The 18,828-nt window shown below is 38.8% G+C and overlaps 2 protein-coding genes across 2 annotated transcripts; both read right to left on the bottom strand.

Annotated features, from left to right (window-relative positions):
• Positions 1-371: 371 nt before the first annotated feature.
• On the bottom strand, positions 372-8,950 carry fcer1g (Fc epsilon receptor IgFc epsilon receptor Ig). The gene is made up of 5 exons (XM_049568513.1): positions 8,740-8,950; positions 3,679-3,773; positions 2,011-2,055; positions 1,209-1,232; positions 372-1,075 (listed from the first exon to the last, which is right to left on the bottom strand). Exons 1-5 carry the CDS (start codon positions 8,804-8,806, stop codon positions 1,022-1,024), a joined length of 285 nt encoding a protein of 94 aa, XP_049424470.1. The 5' UTR covers positions 8,807-8,950; the 3' UTR covers positions 372-1,021.
• A 230-nt stretch (positions 8,951-9,180) lies between these two features.
• ndufs2 (NADH:ubiquinone oxidoreductase core subunit S2) lies at positions 9,181-17,804 on the bottom strand. The gene is made up of 14 exons (XM_049568065.1): positions 17,678-17,804; positions 16,510-16,613; positions 14,881-15,071; positions 14,323-14,443; positions 13,664-13,776; positions 12,504-12,578; positions 12,246-12,323; positions 12,048-12,133; positions 11,780-11,899; positions 10,803-10,932; positions 10,318-10,413; positions 9,994-10,077; positions 9,517-9,574; positions 9,181-9,396 (listed from the first exon to the last, which is right to left on the bottom strand). Exons 1-14 carry the CDS (start codon positions 17,782-17,784, stop codon positions 9,359-9,361), a joined length of 1,401 nt encoding a protein of 466 aa, XP_049424022.1. The 5' UTR covers positions 17,785-17,804; the 3' UTR covers positions 9,181-9,358.
• Between the last annotated feature and the right edge of the window lie 1,024 nt (positions 17,805-18,828).

Raw genomic sequence — 18,828 nt, forward strand, 5'->3', positions numbered from 1 at the left:
AGATACAAAAACAACCACAGAGAGATGCAAACAAATAACAAAGAGACACTAGATACCTAGACCAGATACAGGGAAAAACAACCAAAAAGAGACACAACAGGACTACAAACAGACACAAAAGTCTGTGGGTCTTGCTCCTTCATAGCAGAGGTGGTGGGTCCTTTTGCATATCTGTGCCCAGGGGCCCATTGTCTCATATTCCGCCCATGACTGCCAGTAGCCAAACCACAATCAGAAAATTATCTTTTTTTTTTTTTTTTTTGTGGTTGTTTAACTTGTGACAACTGTAGGTTTACCTCTCCCCATATAAGCACAATATCTAAGAAACAGAGTTTCTCTTATTAACCACTGCAATTCAAAAAGAGACAAAGTTATTTAATAAGCAAGTCAAACATTTAATAGGTTTTGTGTGACGGCTCTATACGTCCGACAGGCAGTGACTTACATACAAAACTTTACAGCAGTCTGTGGTGTTTCTTTGTTTCACAGGTAAGCACCTCACTCAAGACAACATCACTGCCATCCTGTGGTGTAGGAAACACCTACAATCTTGCACAAAACTGTTACAATACTTTTGGAGCTTTTTGCCATTCCTTTATTAAAAAAAAAAAAAAGACTGACGTCTTTCAAATGGCCTAAATGAGGAAGTTAATAGGACAGTCTATACACATGAAATATAACATCTGTAACGTTTTTTTTTTGTTTAAAAGCATTACAATATAAAATGTTTCTGAAGCATTACAGTTATTGAAATATATTTGCATAAAAATTAAATATGTTCAATGGTTAGGTAATAACACTGTATAAAAATGAGGAAAAGCATTTCTGAGCTTGCAATCTTAGGCTCAACTTCTCTGTTTCAACCTTTCTTAACTTCCCATAAAAGCTACAAATGCAAAAGAGAAATGAGCACTGGTGTATGCTGTCTCACATTCTCTCAAAATCGAAGCAGATAGGCGATATTTAAATACAAAAAGGTATTGAAAGGAAAACATCTGCCTCTGGACTTTCACTCATGGTGTCACTTCTTCATGCCGATAGTTTCGTATGTGTCCTGGGCGTGAGGAGTCAAACCCTGGATTTAAAACAGAGAGGGAAAATAAGACAATCAGTATATGCTGTCGTTTAATAATAATAATGATAATGCAACATTTAAGATACCAGCTGTCCTCCATCTCTTTTAGATCAGTGACAGCATCAAAACTCACCGTATAGATGCCCTCTTCAACATTCTGTCAGAACATAGAAAAAAAAAATAGAAACAGTGTAACTATGTAAACACCTGCACATTGTGACATGAAATCTTGTGAAAGACTGAATCTTTCTTAGTAAATGGCTGAGAGAACATACAGAGGAAGAACAAGCTATACTTGTAGGCAAGAAAGCACAACACACCAGAGTGGTCTGAGCTGTGCAAAGTTTGTGGCTGGCAATAGGAAATAATAGACTAAAATAACCATAGCATTAAAACAGCAGGTGAAGTGCTCTTATAATCACATGAAAAACTCTATCTCTGCAAGCACAAGTTAGTTTTCAAAGATCATCAACGACTGAATAAGTAAGTTTTATTATTACAGCTGCTATTTTGTATTTATTTTTCATTTGAAAAGTTTCATTTGCATCTTCAAATTTAGCAATTAAAAAGGGCTTTTAAGTAATTTAGCAGCAGGCAACTACTAATGACATCATGATAATGGAAAGGCTTTTCACAGCTGGAGCCATCATATTACTTTAACACACCACAAACAGCTGCCAGTGTGCGGCTGCCGAGAAAAAACACAATAGGTGTGGCGTTTGCCATTGTTGTTTGCCTGCAGAGGTTTGACCTGACCAGTGAGATTATTTTTGCATCCAGAGTATGCAAGTTTGCAAACCTTAGTATGTGCTGCGGTGAATAGTGTCTCTCGCCTATAGAGTTTGTTCTCAACCCCACACATCCATTTTAGACTACAAGTCATGTCTAAATGTCTATTTTAGTGACATATGTACAATGTGTGTGTTTTTACTTACCTTCTTGGCCTTTGTGTTCTGAGCATCAGCCCTAGCATTGACGATCTGTAGAAGACAGTGTTACAGACATGACAGTTAAAAGACCAGTATGTGTCATACTGTAATTTTAATATGTATTTATAGTTTTTTCAAGTTTTCAAGTTGCATCAACTTTTCTACAGAGCAACTAAAGCCCCAAAAGATGATATGTCTTACTTTGTGTGCACTACTTAATTATCTTGTGGCAACTAGTTAATATCTTGTGCGCATGAGCAAATCACAACAATTGGGAACAATTTATTTTCCTGTGTGCACATGCTAATTATGTTTTGGGAACATTTTTTTTTTTATCTTGTGTGAACAAGACTATTTTCTTGTGGGAACAATTTATTATCTTGTATGCAGAAGACAATTATCTTTTGGAAACAATTCGTTATCTTGTATGCAGAAGACAATTATCTTTTGGAAACAATTTATTATCTTGTATGCAGAAGACAATTATCTTTTGGGAACAATTTATTATCTTGTGTGCAGAAGACAATTATCTTTTGGGAACAATTTATTATCTTGTATGCAGAAGACAATTATCTTTTGGGAACAATTTATTATCTTGTGTGCAGAAGACAATTATCTTTTGGGAACAATTCATTATCTTGTGTGCAGAAGACAATTATATTTTGGGAACAATTTATTATCTTGTATGCACAAGACTATTATCTTGTGAGACAGTTTATTATCATGTGCGCACAAGTTAATTATCATCAGGGAACAATTAATTATCTTCTGCACACAAGTTTATTACCTTGTGGGAACAATTTATGATCTTGTGCAAGTTAATTATCTCCTAGAAACAAGTAAATCAACACTGGCACACAAGTTACCTTGTGGGAACAATTTATAATTTTCTCTGCAGGAGATAATTATCTTTTGAGAACAATTTATCATCATGTGTGCAGAAGGTAATTACCCTGTAGGAACAGGTTAATGATCTTGTTTGACCAACATAACAACTTGTTCCCACAAGATAATGATTGTGCATATAACCAAAAACATCACCTTTTGGGACTTCAGGGGCTCTGTACTTAATTCAGTTTATTGGCCAGAAGAATATATTGGCACATCAGTGTACGTCAACACTGGACTCCTTGCTCTTGGTACATTAGTTACAGTGTCAAAAGCAAACAAGCTCAAGGCTCAATTAAGTTATATCTTAGAAGTAAATGGTGATTTTTTTCCACAGTTGTGAATGCCAATAATATCACGCTACTTACAACAAAATTCTTACCTGTTGTTTCCTTAATTTTTGTTACCTACAGCACCCTAACAACACACACTCCTATTCCAAATATACAGTATGTGCAGCAGAGGAAACTTACCAAGTATTTAGTGCTTGGTTATTGCTGTCAGTATACGATATAAATACTGATAATAAATACTGAATACATTCCAGTCAAACATTTTATGTCTTTGATACTTCCCTTCCTGAAAGTGTAGCATGCTTTATTTTACTGACGACACCCTATTTTACATCAATATTAATAATGTACCAGATTACTTTTAATGATACTATATCTTGTCTTTCATCAGACACTAAGAAACATATATATATATATATATACTACTTCTACTTAACTTGTCATATATTTTTAATATACATAAATGAAAAAGTTTAATATGTAGCATGCAAACCTTCATTCTACAGTAGAGAGCTGTCAGGATGATGCCGTACAAAAACAGGATACCATCCAGCACGTAACAGATCTGTGGCTCTGCAAGACCAGCCGCTGCAAACACATGGGAACACTCAGTTAGGAGCAAAAGCACAAGAACAACACTTCTACATAATGTTTATAACGTTTTTACAAAATTACTTCAAATGATTACATAACAAAGACTCTTTGCACTGGAGTGACATCATCAATCATTTCTTCCTCTCTGAAGTTTGCCTAATTATTGCATGAACATATTCTGCAATTTATCCGCAGGTTCTCATGTGCGGGTTACTGCCCTCAGTGGCAATGTGGGTGTTTTTCTGTCCATGACTGAACAGTGTTATTGAGTAACAGCAGCGTCGCCATTTTAGATTGTGAAACAAACAGCAACAGCGGCCATTACATAAGAAAGCGGACAGAGCAAACCATGTTCTAATCTCAAATGCTACATCAGTGGAGTCTATGAAGAAATATTTCAGGGGAGATAGGAAGGAAGAGAAGGGCGTGTCTTAATACTGTTCCAAGCACTGATATAAACATACAAGGAAACATTAAAAATAATTAAACAAGAATTAATGGAATTGCAGAGAGGAATGACATATGAAGATTGCTTCTCATTTCTAGTATCTCACTAAACATCTTCACATCACTCTGACTAATCTTAGAGCAGGACTTCCAGCCAGTAGTGATACAGAGATGGAGCTTTAGATAAGTACACACACACAGGGCTGCACATACAATATAGTGCATGAGAGGATTCATTATTATTTCATTAAAATAATCTTATTTGGGGAATACTGATAGTCGGAGCAGGAGAATGTAGAAGTTCAGAAGCTGTTAGAGACTGTTTTCCTGTCACTATTGTTTTAATGTTTTTTTTCCAACTGTGTTGTCCATGCAACCAGATCAATGTATGGATAATAATAAACAGAAAAGATGGAATTGCTAAGGCAAATAATATCACGAAGATATCACATTATGATTGTTGTCCTTCCAAGGCTGCAGCATCTAATCTAGATGATTCTTATGAATGAACCAATAGAAAAAAGGAGACATCCTCGCCGTGATATAGTACTGAGAAGAAAATGCCACATAACTGCAGTAGAGTGGATGCATTTGGAATTATCACACATTAATAGTTTACTGTCCAGTCTTTGATTCACTTTTAAGACATAAATTCAAACATTCACCTCATATATTGTCATAAGGACAACTTTGTAAGCAATGATCGAAATTAAAGAGAGAGAGAAAAGTCCCCCGTAAATGCAACGTTAATTGTGCAGCTACTCAAAGAAATGTAATACACACAAAAGTGAGGAAAAAATTTACATTGTCTTCAGACGGATAGTTTTTTGCACAGTAGTAAAATAGTGTTAGGCCTAACCAGCGAGAGAAACTGTTACTTTTGGATTACTGTCTGCAACAACAGAGCCATTTTAGGCTGCAATGCACAACAACCACTTCCCACAGTACAGTGTGTACAAAGAGTAATATTGAGCTTCATAACTGTACTGACTGTGTCAAGATGTGCACGTTTAAAAAAGGCCACTGGAATTTATAGCGCAGCTTTTTAAAGATGTCCTCTTTCTGGCCTGTGTAGCGTACACATCAGACTCTCACGGCAGCAGGCTTTTATGCGTTTTTAACCTTTTGCACAGGGACGAATATGATGCAGAAATCACAAGCAAACTCTTCACAAAAGCACAGTGACATAAGGTCGTATTTTCTCTCATAAATGTCTGACACCGAGCTCTACATGTGAGATATTTCTGAATAATCTGATTATATCATTTCCTCCTCTAAACCTGCCCTTAATTGGTAAAACTGGTGCATAAAAACTCATGTGATTATAAGTAATTAATGTAATGTGGGTGTAAATTTACTTTAACTGACTTCATTAGTGATGTTTCTATTCTCAGCCCATCAGATAAAAGTTATAAAATCCTGTTCATGATTCTGTTTTTCTCAAATGGCTTTTAGATGTTATGGTTTTTCATTTGCTCACGTGCCTTCCGGCCACACTCCATCTCACATTTCACTGCTTTTACATCGTCTGTTTTCGCTAAACTTTAAATTTAAAATCAAGCTCTCAGATAAAAAGAGAAACTCTGTCTCACAACACTGCAATAACGCTGGCCTATCAGAGCTCTTATTCCAGTGGGTTTCCTTAGTTTAGATTAAAAAGATTAGATGGTCACAAAACTATTAAATTTAAGACAATATTTCACTGGCACATTTAACGGTTATTTTATAACTTGTGTATGTACATTTACTTAATCGCATTTCAAGTTCTTTTTTTTTTTTAATATATAATTTAATAATTAATATCAGCGTGGGTTCTCTCCGGGCACTCCGGCTTCCTCCCACAGTCCAAAGACATGCAGATTGGGGACTAGGTTAATTGGTAACTCTAAATTGTCCATAGGTGTGAATGTGAGCGTGAATGGTTGTCTGTCTCTATGTGTCAGCCCTGCGATAGTCTGGCGACCTGTCCAGGGTGTACCCCGCCTCTCGCCCGATGTAGCTGGGATAGGCTCCAGCCCCCCCGCGACCCTCAAGAGGATGAAGCGGTTAGAAGATGAATGAATGAATGAAAATATAAGTCATGTATAATTTGTAAAATAGTTATAAGTTCAATGAAAAATGTAAATTTGATAAACATTTTTATATTCATATTTTTTTTAAAGTGTAAAAGGACTCACTGGTTTATTTGACTCATTCTAATTAAGCACTGGAAATTGTGGCACAGTTTACACTCCATAGCTGGTGTGACGTATATTATATATATTTGTTTGTGTCTTGATTTTGTCAGCCAAGGCAACTTGTTCAATCTAATTTAAGCTGTAATATAAAGTGCAGTAAATGTTTAGATTAATTACATTTTAATAACATTTAAGTGTGGCTTTGATTCAACTTGACCCATAGCTCATTTAACATTAGTGTTTCACCTCATGGTGTATCTTAAAAAGTCAATATAATTAAACTGATAGATGAAACTTTAAAGTTCAGTTTGTTACATTTAGATAAAAGAGCCATGACCACTTCTTGATGAAATCCCCAGATAACACGTCACTTTCTGTCCCTTCCTTCCCACTTTCTTTCCTCCTCTTCACATGTTCAAAGAAACAAATCACTTCTCCGAAATCTGTGATCACATGATTATTTTCCACACTTCAAAATAACCTCTCCTTTGCAGAGTAGCAGTTAAATTAGAAAAGTCTTGAAAATATCGACTTGTTTTTTTTTTGTTACAACATACAGGCTACGTGATATTGCTGAACATATTTGGCATGTGGGTTATGTATGGACAGTTATATCAATAAGTAAAAATGTTAGATTCCGTTTTGAGCGCCTCTGTTCAGCTGTACGTGTTCTCTTTGCTGTGAACCAGAGACATGTGGTGTGTTATCGACATCATCTGCATCTTTGTTGGTTTCCGCATCTCACATGTTGAGTGAGTTCAAAGGAAACAAGCCCCTTAAAATAGCTAGATATCAAAAAATGTCACTAATATTTCCGCATGTGTCCCAACATATTACCCATCAAGGGCCACTCAGATTCTACAGCTAACCTAGGAGCAACAAGTGGATCTCTGCACACTTTTAATAAATGAACATTTGTTTCTTGTGACTGCGGTCCACAGTCACAAGAAACAAATGTTCACTTATTATATCCGCAGTCTGCAGACACCCTAAATGTAGTCATCAATATAAGGTAAAATTACATTTTAAGGGTCAGGTGAAGTGTGTAAATGCATAGAGTGTTATAACAGATTAACTGTTCAGTACACAGAAAGGAAACGTGTTTTCAAAAGTGAGATCTTTCGCTGTTAAAATTCTACACACCAGCTAGCTATGTGTTTGCTTTACAGACCACAGAAGTAGGCCGTAGTCAGTTGTGGTTTGGAATTAAAACTGAGATATCTGAGCTGTTAACATCTCATAAACACTAAATGAAGCCGTTTGATTTTCTGGATAGCATAGAAAAAAAACATTGCAACTGCACAATTTTACTTTAATGTAACTAAGAAAAAGAAGCAAATTTGACAAGCTGGAACCATTAAATATTTGCCCCCAAGGTGACTATGGCCCTGCTCTACTGTAGTAACCCTGTCCTCTTGGCCTATTAGACCCCCATATTATCTGACCTTTTAAGACTGTATGTCGATACCTGTGCATAAGTGTAGATTTTAGGGGCGAAGGGGGGGCGAAGGAGACACGACACCCATAATATATAGAGAACAAGTGAATTTGTCGTCCCCTGCTTCGCTTCGTTCAAAATACTCTGGCCAGGCCCCCCCCCCCCCCCCCCCAAACTTGGAAACAAAACCTACACCCTTGTACTATTGCATAGAAATGTATCTAAAGATTTCAAGTTGTTTTACTTTGTATTTTTCTTAACAGTATAGGTTGTTTCAACATAGTTTTTAATAATTCAAGTAGTCTCAGAATACAAAACATTTAATATATATATATAATATGCAAAATATTAGGAAATGATTAGGAAGCTGATACTGATGGAATAAAGTGAACTTCTATATGCAAGGCAGGGTGTGTCTGAGAACTGGTTTAACAAGTAGGTTATTTACGAAAGTTGTCAGCTTCAGTGCCCCTTGGCACAAGTAACAAGAACCAACAGGGTCAGCTTCTCCTTCCACAGGAACTGTAGTGTGGTAACTACATTTCTGCTGCCAACACTGGGAGGATTAAGGCCAAATGTCAGAAAACTTCAGCGACCCAAATAAACATCTGCTAACGCCATGTAGTAGTATTTCCAAAAAACACTAACATCATGTCAAAAGCCCCTTGTCCTCACTTTGGTTAACCGTATTACTCAACAGCAGAGCATCTGATCAGTCATGTTATGTCTGAATAAGGCTATTTGTTCCCTAACACAGAGTTTTAGGTTTTCTCACAAGGCTGTTCTTAAAAAGAATTAAAAAGTTCTCACTGTGAGGCCTTGAGACATCAACCCAGCCTCACCACCCAGAGCAATGTTAAAAACTTTCACTATATCCCAATTTGATGTTAAAACTCACCAGCTCTCCCAAAACTCATCCACAGAGGAATCGCCACCAGTAACGGGCTCCTGCCCCACACGGCCATTACAACACGGGCTCAACACGGACGACCGGGCTCAGTAAAGCTGCCAGCACACGGCAAACACGATGACTTGTGGGTGGCTTTTTTTCTGTCTGTGTTCTGGTGAATACTCGAGTGTTGCATACCTCACAGCCAACAGGGGAAGTTGTGGTCTGAGCTCTAAGTCCATTTGTCTCAGATCTCATCAGACCACTCCCCCTTCTAACACCAACCAGAGGAAGGACATACATCGAGGCTCTGGTCTCTGCTGTCATGTTTAATACTTGATTTTCAGACAAGTCAAGGAAATGGAAAAAAAACAGTGTTAAGATCTTTTAAATGTTTACAAAACCACCCTGCTCAAACATGATGGTGGAAAAATACAACTCACTGCTCTGTTGTTTGGTCATAAAATATTTATTAGGATTATTTGGGCATTGTACATCATTGATTATGATCATCTGTCAAAAGCCTCACTACAGCGAATAGAGAACAGGAAGAGAAGCTGACTAACAGATGTATGAAGGAGAGACTGAATTCTCCTCTTCAGGGAACAAACACACGAGCAGCATGACGTTAACGGTCAACTTCGCCAAACACTATGTCCTGTGTACCTGTTGAAAGAAGAAGAATATATATATGTAACTTAAATAACTTCACACAGAAGACAACATTTTTATATTGAAATATTGCCCTTTTGAAGCTGGATTCTTGAGCAATAATCGCTTTCTTACCAATAATGGCCACAACATCAGCCAGCATGTGTCCTTTGGCCATTTTATCCAGGCCAGCCTATTAAGAAGAAAACATGTATTAACATTCAGAAGACCAGCTAACGCTATTCTAGGCCACATGAGCTCTTATAAAACTGAATATTCATAATTCATGGGATTATAGCCTCAAGTTAATGCAATAACTACTCTAATAGTTTGTTTATGCAACTTTAAAGACATTTTTAGCCTTGAAGACCAAAATTCAAATAACGACGTTAACAGCAGTTCATGTACCCATGAGCTAAGACATGAGCAGGAAGAAGGAAGGGGGGGTGGGGGGGTGTTTCTGTACGCTTTTAAAAATGGTTCTATAGTACTTTATAAAATCTACTTAATGAACTAAAAGTAGCCTTAAGGACAAGCCGTTAAACATGCTGAATAATTGATACCCGGTGTGTTTAATATTTCACAGTGTCTTGTGAAGTTTTAAGTGCGCACCAAGTGAGCGAATCCAGGAGCTTTGATCTTGCAGCGATAGGGTCTGCTGGAGCCATCCGACACCAAATAAACACCAAACTCTCCCTGCAAGCGACACAGAGGCACACACACACAAATACATTCTAGTAAGCATATTACATCACAACAAGTCCCTAAAGGCCCGACAAAGACCTCCCTATTAATTAAGTCTCAAAAACAATCTTCTGCATGCTAAGGATCTACAGAGTCGTACACTTTTTGTTTGCTGGGTTAAATCTACTTCTACTAAAATAGCAAAACGGCAATTTTATACAGAAGTGTTAAACATATCCTGAGTTGTCTCACCTTGGGTGCCTCCACAGCTGTGTATGTGGCCCCTGGGGGCACCTGGTAGCCCTCTGTGTACAGTTTAAAGTGGTGGATCAGAGACTCCATGGACATCTAGGACAAAGGAGCACATAAAACCTGCTAGCATCGGTTTTGAAAATGAAGCACACAAACTGCACGTGTTGACTGAAATGTGAAATGTTAACACTGAGGTAAACTCAAAAGTGATTTCCAGCCTCATGGGCAGCCAAATTAAAGTGCACCTGACAGCAGAACTGGCCTAATTCTGTAAAGAGGGTGCTGTGAAGACAAATTAGTGGCAACACTGAAATTTAATGAGCACACACAAGTGATGAAGCACAGGGGGAAATCCAGAAAGGAAAAAGGGTACAACACTTTCAAGATTTAACAGCCCGCAGGTGTAATGAAACCATCTAACAGAGTGAGATGAAAAAAGGAAAAAAATAATGTGAGGGAGGTTTAAGTGTCTCCATTCAGCTCACCTTCATCTCAGACCTCTTGGGTGGAGCAACTTTGGCATCATCCACTTTAATCTCTCCTTCTGGCATCTTGTTGAGTGCCTGGTGCATGATCCGGAGGGACTGCCGCATCTCTTCCACTCTGCACAGATACCTGGACCCCACACACACACACGCACACACACAGACAACAGCTGTAAGCCACAGATACCAATCATCATCATCAGGATGTAGTCGTTCTATACAGGTCTTTGATGAGGAGTTGATCACACAAACGGAAAACAGGGCAAACTGTGTGTCTGTCCTTTCACACAGACAAGGATGTTTCTTTTAATCCTCTCCCAATGCTGACAGCTCCGTCTGATTCATTGCTCAGGATGTGAAATAAAACTATGCAGTCTCTGTGATTACAGACAGTGAACTCTGCTTGATAGAAGGCCCTGCCTCAATGTAAATATTTAACCAGGAACACTGAAGGGACAGTGCACCCCGAATTCAAAAATGCATATTTTTCCTCTTACCTGTAGCACTATTTATCAGTCTAGATTGGTGTATTGTCCCTCTAAGCTCAAACTACCAGCTGTGTCTGCATATAAACTATGATTTATTTACATAAGATTGTCCAGTAATGCTATCAGAGCCTTTCTAGAGCTAGAGTGAACGTTAAATGTCAAAATGATGCGACATACGTGCTGTAGAATTCCATGTTTTGCAGCTTTTACAAAATAGCTTTGACACACCACTGCAATTCAAAGGTCTGACAAGTATCTTCCTTTTCTAAAGAGGTTTCAGTGTCTAAATAATGTGTTTGATACATATGAATCAGTAGGGGTGAGGTGATGTTGGTGATGATGCAACAGGAAATAACTTCATGTCACGAGTCACAGCTTCCTGTTGCAAATCTGTGTGAAACAGGCCACTGAGCTGAGACAGAAAAGGGGGCATAAAAGTGAAACTGAAGGCACCGTTAAAAAAACTGCAGACACTTGCTAATCTTTTACCTGTCATAGCAGTCTCCTCTGCTTCCAATGGGGACGTCAAACTCCACTTCGTCATACTTGTCATATGGCTGGGACATCCTCAGGTCCCACTTGATGCCTGACCCTCGCAGCATCACTCCACTGTTGGAGGGGCAAGGGGAGACATGTTGAATATCACAGCTTATACACATTGCTGCTCATCTAAACTAACTCTAATGTTTGTGCATTTCATAAAAGGCAGTTGGGGGGAAGGTGAGGGTTTTTTCCCCCACTTTCATTAGTGGATTACCTGAAGCCATAGTTGAGGGCATCCTCAGCAGTAACCACCCCGATATCCACAGTTCGATTCTTCCAGATACGATTGTTAGTTAACATCTGCATAGAGGAAAACCAACAGATTTGAACGTTCACTGATAGATCTTCACCACATCCTTATTGCACCTTATCATGTCAAGAGCCTGTAGAGATTTTGAGAAGTTATACTCACCTCTTCTACTTCATCAATTCTAATGGAGAAATTCTTGCACCATTCATAGATGTCGTCCATCAGGCCAAGAGGCATATCCTGAAACACACGAAGGATGGAAGGATTTCACTGACCATGCTCATTTTAATGACAGTCTGATCGGTGAAGTGATCTACACGTCATATCCTTGATACACCTTTGTTGTTGCATTTTGTAGCATGAATAGCAGCAAAATTCTCCCGAAGAGATAACTTAATTTTGTTATAAAAATGAACCTACCTGATGCACACCCCCGGGTCTGACGTACGCAGCGTGCATTCTGGCTCCAGACACTCGTTCATAAAACTCAAACATCTGGGAAGAAATAAGGGTCACACAGTTAGAGGAATAAAAGTAGTCCATTTTCCACTGAGTATTTCCTGAAACCCGGTATTAAACAAGCCCCAGGGCCGAAATACTAAAGGCCTTGGTGTTGATACACTTTGATGTTAGCGGTTCTGCTCTCGGTATTGGAGAAATTCAGAAGACGTATCTCTTGTTTATTTAGGTTACATAAATGTTATCATTTACCGTTTTTATCTCACTGACTCCGTTTCTAACTTGCAATAAGATCAAGACATTCGTCACTGATGCAATTTCGCTATTCAATCCAGAGGAGAGCTCTCTGTGTCGGAGCCTCAAAGACTTCTAATTTATATACTGTACTTACATACGTAGGAAATACATCCATGTTAATTCTGCTCTTAATTTGTTTAATTAAAATATCATTAAGCAGTATCTACCCATCCGTAGGCCTGGGTATAGGTATACAGCCAGTTATAACTAATTTGTATTTAAATTACTCACTGCGTGTTACCTTAAGTTCGTGAAGAAAACTTTGAATGCATGCATTTTTGCTAAGATGTTTCAATTTCACACGTCTCATACGCGGCTGACTACCATGCCTGAGCAGGCGGTTGCGGAGGTCATAGGCATGTGTATGCTCAGGCATGCTCCAGGTGCGCTACTCATAGTTGAGGTGTTTTAACGTTTTACAGAAATTGCCTGTTTGGAAAGTACTAAGCATAAGATTGGAAAAGTAAGACTTGCATTACACTGCACGAGTTGCGTGAGGGTTTGTAAACGGATGATTTGATATAGTTTTGCTGTTGTTGAACGTGGTCCTCGTTCACTTCAATTCCTAAAGAATATTCGCCTTTTTGAATTCTCTGTTCACTGTGGCAGCATGTGAGAAAACAAGGTAACATAGGATGAGTAATTCATATACAAATGGTAATTTTGTATTTTGGCACATGTGCTAACTAGTACAGATTTTTTTAGGAATACGCAGTGAATTTAAAGCTGTTTCTTAGGAACTGTGAGAACAGGCAGGTTTGAAACCAGCCTCGTCCCCTGGAGAAAAAAAGCTTTAAAAAAATACAGGACAGACAGATTCTGACCTTCTCTCTCTCCTCAAACATCCAAAAGAAGGGGGTCATGGCACCAATGTCGAGGGCGTGCGTGGTAACGGCCATGATGTGGTTCAGGATGCGAGTCAACTCTCCGTACAGAACTGCAAACAGAGCACAGAAAACATCCAACCATTTAAAGCTGATAAGTGGATGGGTATGTTGACACACAAAAAAGATAAAAATTAAAAAAAAAATAATAATAATAACAATAATAATTATAATAATAATAAATCAGTGAATTGTTTTTGAGTCATTTTCTTAAGCAAATAACAGTATTTCACTGGCTCCAGCTGCTCAAATTTGAAGTCTTGCAATTTTCTTTTTTTTTTTTTCTCTTTTTGGGTAAACTGAAAATCATAAGGCTTTCATGGACAAAAAAAGTTATTTAAATTTCACCTTACATCCTCCTGGGAAATGTAAATGAGCATCTTTTGCTACTTGGTACTTTTTATTTGCCGAAATATTCTGAATTATGTGAACAGCAGCTCTTTATAATTCCATATGTACATCAAAAAAAAGGTAGCAGGAGGGTCTGTCACCAATGGCAGAGAAATAGTTTCCCTAAAAATATATCTGAGACATTTTAAAGCCTTAAATCATTTGATTTAAAATCTGCAGACACATAAGCACTTCCAGTCTGTCTGTACCTCTGATCCACTGTGCACGGGGCGGAGCCTGGATGTTGAGCAGCCTCTCCACAGCCAGAGAGTAGGCCTGCTCATTACACATCATGGAAACATAGTCCAAACGGTCAAAATAGGGCAGAGCCTGTAGCATGAAGAGAAGAGGAACTGAAGCCTACTGGGTAAGGGAATTCCAAGAATTATGTAACACATGATGAATGTTCTCTCATTCTCTGATCAAGTCTATTGACGTCAGGAGTTTATTTTTGTCATTTTCAAGTGTGGGATTGAGGTGTTCTCTCACTCTTACACCATCTCCTTTTTACACAGTAAATCCAGCTCATTCTCCTCACTATGTTGTTGTGTTGACCTCAATAAAACAGGATTTTGCAATAAGTTGTGTTGCAATTTACTGAATCCACAAGTGCTGTTTTTGGCCCAGTTAAAACCAAGAACATCACTGATTTTACACTTCCCGATTTTAAAATCTTCTATAAGTGCATGCATACAGTATGAGCTACTCAAACCACTGCCTAATAAATACAGAAACATTATTCACACATATTGTAAGTGGTTACATACCTGCAGGTAGGTCTTGTACTCGATGAGCTTCTCTGTGCCGCGGTGAAGCAGGCCAATGTGGGGGTCACACTTCTTGACAGACTCTCCACTAAGCTCCAAGACGAGACGCAGCACGCCGTGAGCTGCAGGATGCTGGGGACCAAAGTTGATGGTCAGGTTGGACACATCCTTCTCTGCAGGAGGATCTTTGTCTGCAAGAGGAAAACAAAACAATACAATACAGGGCAGGGCAGAGTTAATCGCGTGTAATGCTCATTTGGGCTCCATTGTCACACCACAGGCCAGATTCCAGCAAACAGATCTCATTCGTAGGCTTAGTGCATTTCCTATTGTCAAACTTGTAGCCATAAACACACAGAATAAGCTGCCCAATGTATTGGCAAACACCCAAGTGCTAAATCCAGTGAACTAGGTGAATGTAAATAGTTTGTCACATATAAAGTCAGACACTGAATGCCTGTCTTCATCTCAATTAAGTCTGGTTGACTCACACCAGGGACAAAATACAAAGTCTGATATGTACCATAAATAAGTGTAGTCAAAAATGTATTGGTGACATGATCACCAGAGATATTATGTGGAGGGTTATTCTCTCAGTTTGCTCTCACATTTACAAGATATGCAACAGAAAGAGAATGAGATGTGTTTTGTGTAAGATTTAGGTGGCTATATTGGCAAAAACGGGATATAATATGCTAAGTAAGTTTTCTTTCTACAATCACCTGTGGATGGCTGTGTTTTCATTATCTTAGAATGAGCAATTTATATCTACATGGTGAGCAGGTTCCCCGTCTAAGGATATCGCCATGTTGCACTGCCATGTTTCTACAGTAACCCAGAACGGACAAACTAAACACTAGCTCAGATATGGCCATTTGCGTTTTCCCATCCGCCACCGTAATTAGCAGCCTCTCCATGAGTGTTGGAAAAACACTGATTTTTTTTTCTTTTTTCGATTACTGCTTTATTCAGTGTCTTTACCCGTTTAAATCACCAGATCTTATTCTTTAGAAGAGAAGGAGACCTCTGGATAATTTGGTTCTCTGGGAATACTTCTTAAACATCTAGAGCTTAAACCTTAAGAAAAAATGGTGGACACAGATTAGTAGGTGCTAGGCCAGTGCCCATCTCTGACTTGTCAAACTGCGCTGGAGAAACATTGATTTGTGACATGAAACTGCATTATTCAGTCTTTCTCCCAGTTTAAATCACTGGGTCTATTTGTTTTGGAGAGGAGGGGATCTCTGTGAATGATTTGGCTTCTTGTAAGAACCTTCTGAAGGTCTGGATCAGAAATAAGGTGAGCACACATTAAGTAATCACAGAAAACAGATGAGCACATATTTGTAGATGCTGGGCAAGTGGGCCGTCTGCAACGTGTCTTATAGTGTGCATAAGTGTGTATGACTGCATACGTGTGGAGCCCTGGAAGAATAGCCAATGCTTATGCTAGTGCTTATGGGGATCCGAACAAAGGAAGAAAGTTTTTAGCTTTCACACTGTTTTAGCAACTCATCATTTCATATTTGGTTTTTGATTTAAGTGAAGAATTAAAAAGACAAGTGGTTAGTGGGGAGCAAAATTCCTTTAACTAGCAGCCCTATAAATGTGACAGTGTGTGGATGGTACCATTCCATGGGGGTGGGACCCATTTCTCATTTAAGGCAGTTGGGTACATCACTGCACCAGCAAACTGCTCTGTCCACTCCACATCTGGCTGCCATTGTTTCTGCCTGTGGAAAACAGAATATTTACATGGTAAGGCTGTGTTAGTAAACCATCCAGTTTGAACTGGAAAAAAAGCAGTTGCATAACAAAAAGCGTTTTAGTGCTAGGTAGGTGTCACCTCTTACACTCCTTGCATGTAGCCAGACTTTAATCTGATTAGCCTATTTAGAAAGAGTGATGATCTGGGCTACACTGTTGAGCATGTCAACCTGACAACTGATATGGCTCGTAGGGGAGATACGCACAGCAGAAATATGGGTCAGCTTGTATTAACAGAGTCTGTTAAATAATGATAGTTATTGCAGTACGCATATGGCTGCTTTTAAAAGTTTTAACTCATGCATATGTAGACCTCCTATAGGGGCAGAGTACATCAATAGCAACCCTTTATTTCCAAGTCCCCTTGACTATGGTACTACATAATCAGCACAGGAAGGTAGTAGGACCATTTCAGAGACCTTCAAACTAATCTTAATTATGGAAAGTAGTTTATAAAAAGCAAGTTTTCTTAACTTAAGTGCCATCCACGTTACAGGTCTTGCATTAAACGATTCCATCAGACACTACTTACTGTTCAACATAGGCTAGGCTAACTAAGATGTAGTTTGATTTATGGCCTCCTAACAAAGCGATTTTGTTTATTACTGCTGTAAAATATGGAGAATACTTAGCACTGCAATTTCAATACTACAAATAATGCACAGAACCAGTGTGATAATCACTGACACACGCTGGCTAATCAGACTGCTAACAGTTATTACAGCTTAGGTAACACGTAAACAGCAGGCAAGCTAATACTAATCTGCAACATGCACGACCTTAAAGAATGACATTGCTAAAACAGCCAACTAACGGTACATGTGTACATTGTAAAGACGTGTTCCATTCATACAGAGTACAAATTGTAGCAGAATATTATTACTGTTATTTCGAAGAGACCATGTCGGCTTATTTAGCTTTATGCTAACATTAGCCTATCAGTGTGCAGATTTACGTGAAGCTCGAGCTAAGACGGCTGGTAGTACAGTGTTCACACGAGGCGACCCGTTTTGTATTTTCATTATCTTACCTGTTTTGCACGACAGTACAGCCTGGGCTCAGTAAGTTATTATTTAATATTATTTTTGTTGAAGGACGTCCTAGTTTGGTAAGCGACCTCAACATCGTGGCCGCCATCTTGGCTGCTACACAATCTCTGGCCAATGACGTAGAGGAGTTTCTTCTTTTGTTGTTTTAAAGGCGCATTGCGTGCATTACCCGTGTGTCTGCCACCTATCGGAGTTTCCCCGTACATAAAGTATAGGACTTCTTGTAACTGGGAAAACTTAGATCAATGTTTCATGAATTATTTTTATGTTTCTGACATTTGCTCTCTGTTTAACTCATCCTATACTTACTTGGGTCCCAGTTAGGTGAGGCTGTTGTTCAGTGGAGTAGGGGGAGGAAGGAAGTGGCAGCTTGCTGTGAGGCTGCAGCTTTCATTAGTGTTTTTCTTCTACTTCTTCTTTATGCTTCATCTTAATTTAGTTTTGTTGAATTTCCCAGGCTCCATTTTGTCTCTTTTCTGTTATAAATACTTTAAAAACTTTTATCATATTTGCTGAATCTGTCACTGTATTTTGACAGTAGTGCATGGGACAGATAGTCTGTGGAAATGATGAACAAACACAACCAATTGGAGCCAGGAGGAGTCTCATGCAGAAGCTGTGCTGCCAACAACAGCATACATGGCAAAGTCAAGTATATTGTAGAAGACCTCTGCCTGATAGCAAGCTAAAATGAAAGAGTTAAACTGAGCCAGACCAAATCCTTTTAGGTCTTATAGCTCTCTCCACCTCGGAAAAGCTACCCCGATGTTTACTCTGGTTTTACATCAGGCTTGGTGTAAGGGCCCTGACACACCGAGCCGATGGTCAGCTGTACAGAGTACTGTTACCTGCGAGTGTGAAGGGTTACTTCCTCTCATGCAGGTGCAGATTGTACATGCTAGTTGGCCATTAGCTGCAGTCTTTGTGGTGTGTTCAGGTGCAACTTTTTGCATCTTAGGGGATGCAACAGTGGGCGTTGATTGCCACTATTTCTTTGATGTCTGATGTCTGGTGTGTCTTGGCCTTCCTTGACTCTTTCTTTTTAGCCTGCTTTTCATCATCTGTGTTATAATGTTAACTTGTCTTTGCCATGTATGCTGTTGTTGGCCCCACAGTATGTGCACAAGCAGTA

This window comes from Epinephelus fuscoguttatus, linkage group LG23 (assembly GCF_011397635.1).
Source record: "Epinephelus fuscoguttatus linkage group LG23, E.fuscoguttatus.final_Chr_v1".
In the NCBI taxonomy this organism is placed as follows: Eukaryota; Metazoa; Chordata; class Actinopteri; order Perciformes; family Serranidae; genus Epinephelus; species Epinephelus fuscoguttatus.

Excerpts from the sequence above, each read along its gene's own strand:
- fcer1g (XM_049568513.1), bottom strand. The coding sequence starts at position 8,806 with ATGGCCGTGTGGGGCAGGAGCCCGTTACTGGTGGCGATTCCTCTGTGG. Across the intron at positions 3,774-8,739 it reads GATGAGTTTTGGGAGAGCTG|CGGCTGGTCTTGCAGAGCCA; the intron begins GTGAGTTTTAAC and ends ATGTGTTTGCAG. Across the intron at positions 2,056-3,678 it reads CTCTCTACTGTAGAATGAAG|ATCGTCAATGCTAGGGCTGA; the intron begins GTTTGCATGCTA and ends TGTCTTCTACAG.
- ndufs2 (XM_049568065.1), bottom strand. The coding sequence starts at position 17,784 with ATGGCGGCCACGATGTTGAGGTCGCTTACCAAACTAGGACGTCCTTCA. Across the intron at positions 12,579-13,663 it reads TGTTTGAGGAGAGAGAGAAG|ATGTTTGAGTTTTATGAACG; the intron begins GTCAGAATCTGT and ends ATTTCTTCCCAG. Across the intron at positions 10,933-11,779 it reads AGAGGAGACTGCTATGACAG|GTATCTGTGCAGAGTGGAAG; the intron begins GTAAAAGATTAG and ends TGTGGGGTCCAG.